We start from the raw sequence: 613 nt of genomic DNA on the forward strand, positions 1-613 counted from the left end.
CACTTTTTACTTTGGATAAATATATAAATGGCACCTTGTAGAAGGCATGACCATAGAAACACAAATCCAAAGGATGAGTAAAAGTTATAGAATGTGTGGCAAGACATGAAGGTGTGAGTGACTACAAAGGTAACATATACAACAATAACAGATTCTTACTGACTTTGGCGGCAGAGGACCCATTACCCACAGATGTAGAGGGCACCCTGGAAGAGAAATATTTGATCAATATAAAACTGAAATAATGAATCCCATAAATCATGCAAGAATGTGCTTCATCAACATTCACATGCATCCACTGACCTCTTATTCATTTTGAAACACTCATCTTTCAAGACTTACAAACTGTTATTTTTCACTGAAGATGGAGCTGCCAACTGTGCTGTATTGTTGCTGCTACTTGAAATGTCCTCTGACTCAGACTCTGAGGGAGATTCAGAGCCACTGTCCTGGCCCCTACGCCCATAGTAACGGCGGCGAGGGGGAGAAGGCATCTTGGTGGGAGGGGAGGGAGAACCCCCAAGTACTGCCTTTTGAACTGGTGCAACAGGTACAGTGGCTTCAGTTACCTGTAATGGGATATAATATCTTAAACATCTATCTCAAACAGGTT

General features: G+C 41.9%; 1 protein-coding gene across 1 annotated transcript in view; it reads right to left on the reverse strand.

Annotated features, from left to right (window-relative positions):
- The window catches only part of LOC119591021 (CLK4-associating serine/arginine rich protein-like), a gene marked incomplete in the record, with an annotated part of 19,061 nt that overhangs the window by 9,600 nt on the left and 8,848 nt on the right, over positions 1 to 613 (reverse strand). Inside the window, 2 exon segments of the mRNA XM_037939750.1 lie at positions 164 to 206; positions 343 to 569. Coding sequence (XP_037795678.1) covers positions 164 to 206; positions 343 to 569 — 270 coding nt within the window.

The sequence above is a fragment of the Penaeus monodon genome, chromosome 28, assembly GCF_015228065.2.
Source record: "Penaeus monodon isolate SGIC_2016 chromosome 28, NSTDA_Pmon_1, whole genome shotgun sequence".
NCBI lineage: Eukaryota > Metazoa > Arthropoda > Malacostraca > Decapoda > Penaeidae > Penaeus > Penaeus monodon.